We start from the raw sequence: 471 nt of genomic DNA on the forward strand, positions 1-471 counted from the left end.
GATCTAGGGTTTCGGCGGGAGGTCAGTGGAATTGAAAAGGAGGAGGGTTTAGGGTTGAGAAATTTAGGGTTAGGGTTTTGAAAAGGGATTCGGAGTTTGAATGAGGTTGAAGATGAGGAGAGCGATTGGGCAGCCGCCATTTTTGAGCGCTGTGTTTTGTGAATTGGAGGTTGAATGGTAACTGTTGGGGTTTTAAAGTGGGGGTTCTGTAGTGGGATTGTTAGTGATTTAGAGGTGTTTTTTGCTAAATTTTTTGGGAGATTGTTATTAGGGAAAAATGCTTCCAGCCCCCAAAACTAATGAAAACAAGCTTCCCCCTCCCAAGACTTTTTCAACGCTCTCAAAACCCCCAAATTCGTAACAAATATGCACTGAGCCCCCAAAACACAAAGACCAAGAGTATTAAAATTTGAAGACCATAATACCCTTTCTCTCTCTTTTTCTTTCTTTATCTGTGATGATTTGAAAGGG

The 471-nt window shown here is 41.6% G+C and overlaps 1 protein-coding gene across 1 annotated transcript in view; it reads right to left on the reverse strand.

Annotated features, from left to right (window-relative positions):
• LOC109833793 (diaminopimelate decarboxylase 1, chloroplastic-like) overlaps window positions 1-175 on the reverse strand; it is an 8,346-nt gene extending 8,171 nt beyond the window's left edge. Inside the window, exon 1 of the mRNA XM_020401608.1 lies at window positions 1-175. This exon is cut by the window's left edge and continues 342 nt beyond it. Coding sequence (XP_020257197.1) covers window positions 1-140 — 140 coding nt within the window. The 5' untranslated portion in view covers window positions 141-175.

The sequence above is a fragment of the Asparagus officinalis genome, chromosome 3 (genome assembly GCF_001876935.1).
Source record: "Asparagus officinalis chromosome 3, Aspof.V1, whole genome shotgun sequence".
NCBI lineage: Eukaryota > Viridiplantae > Streptophyta > Magnoliopsida > Asparagales > Asparagaceae > Asparagus > Asparagus officinalis.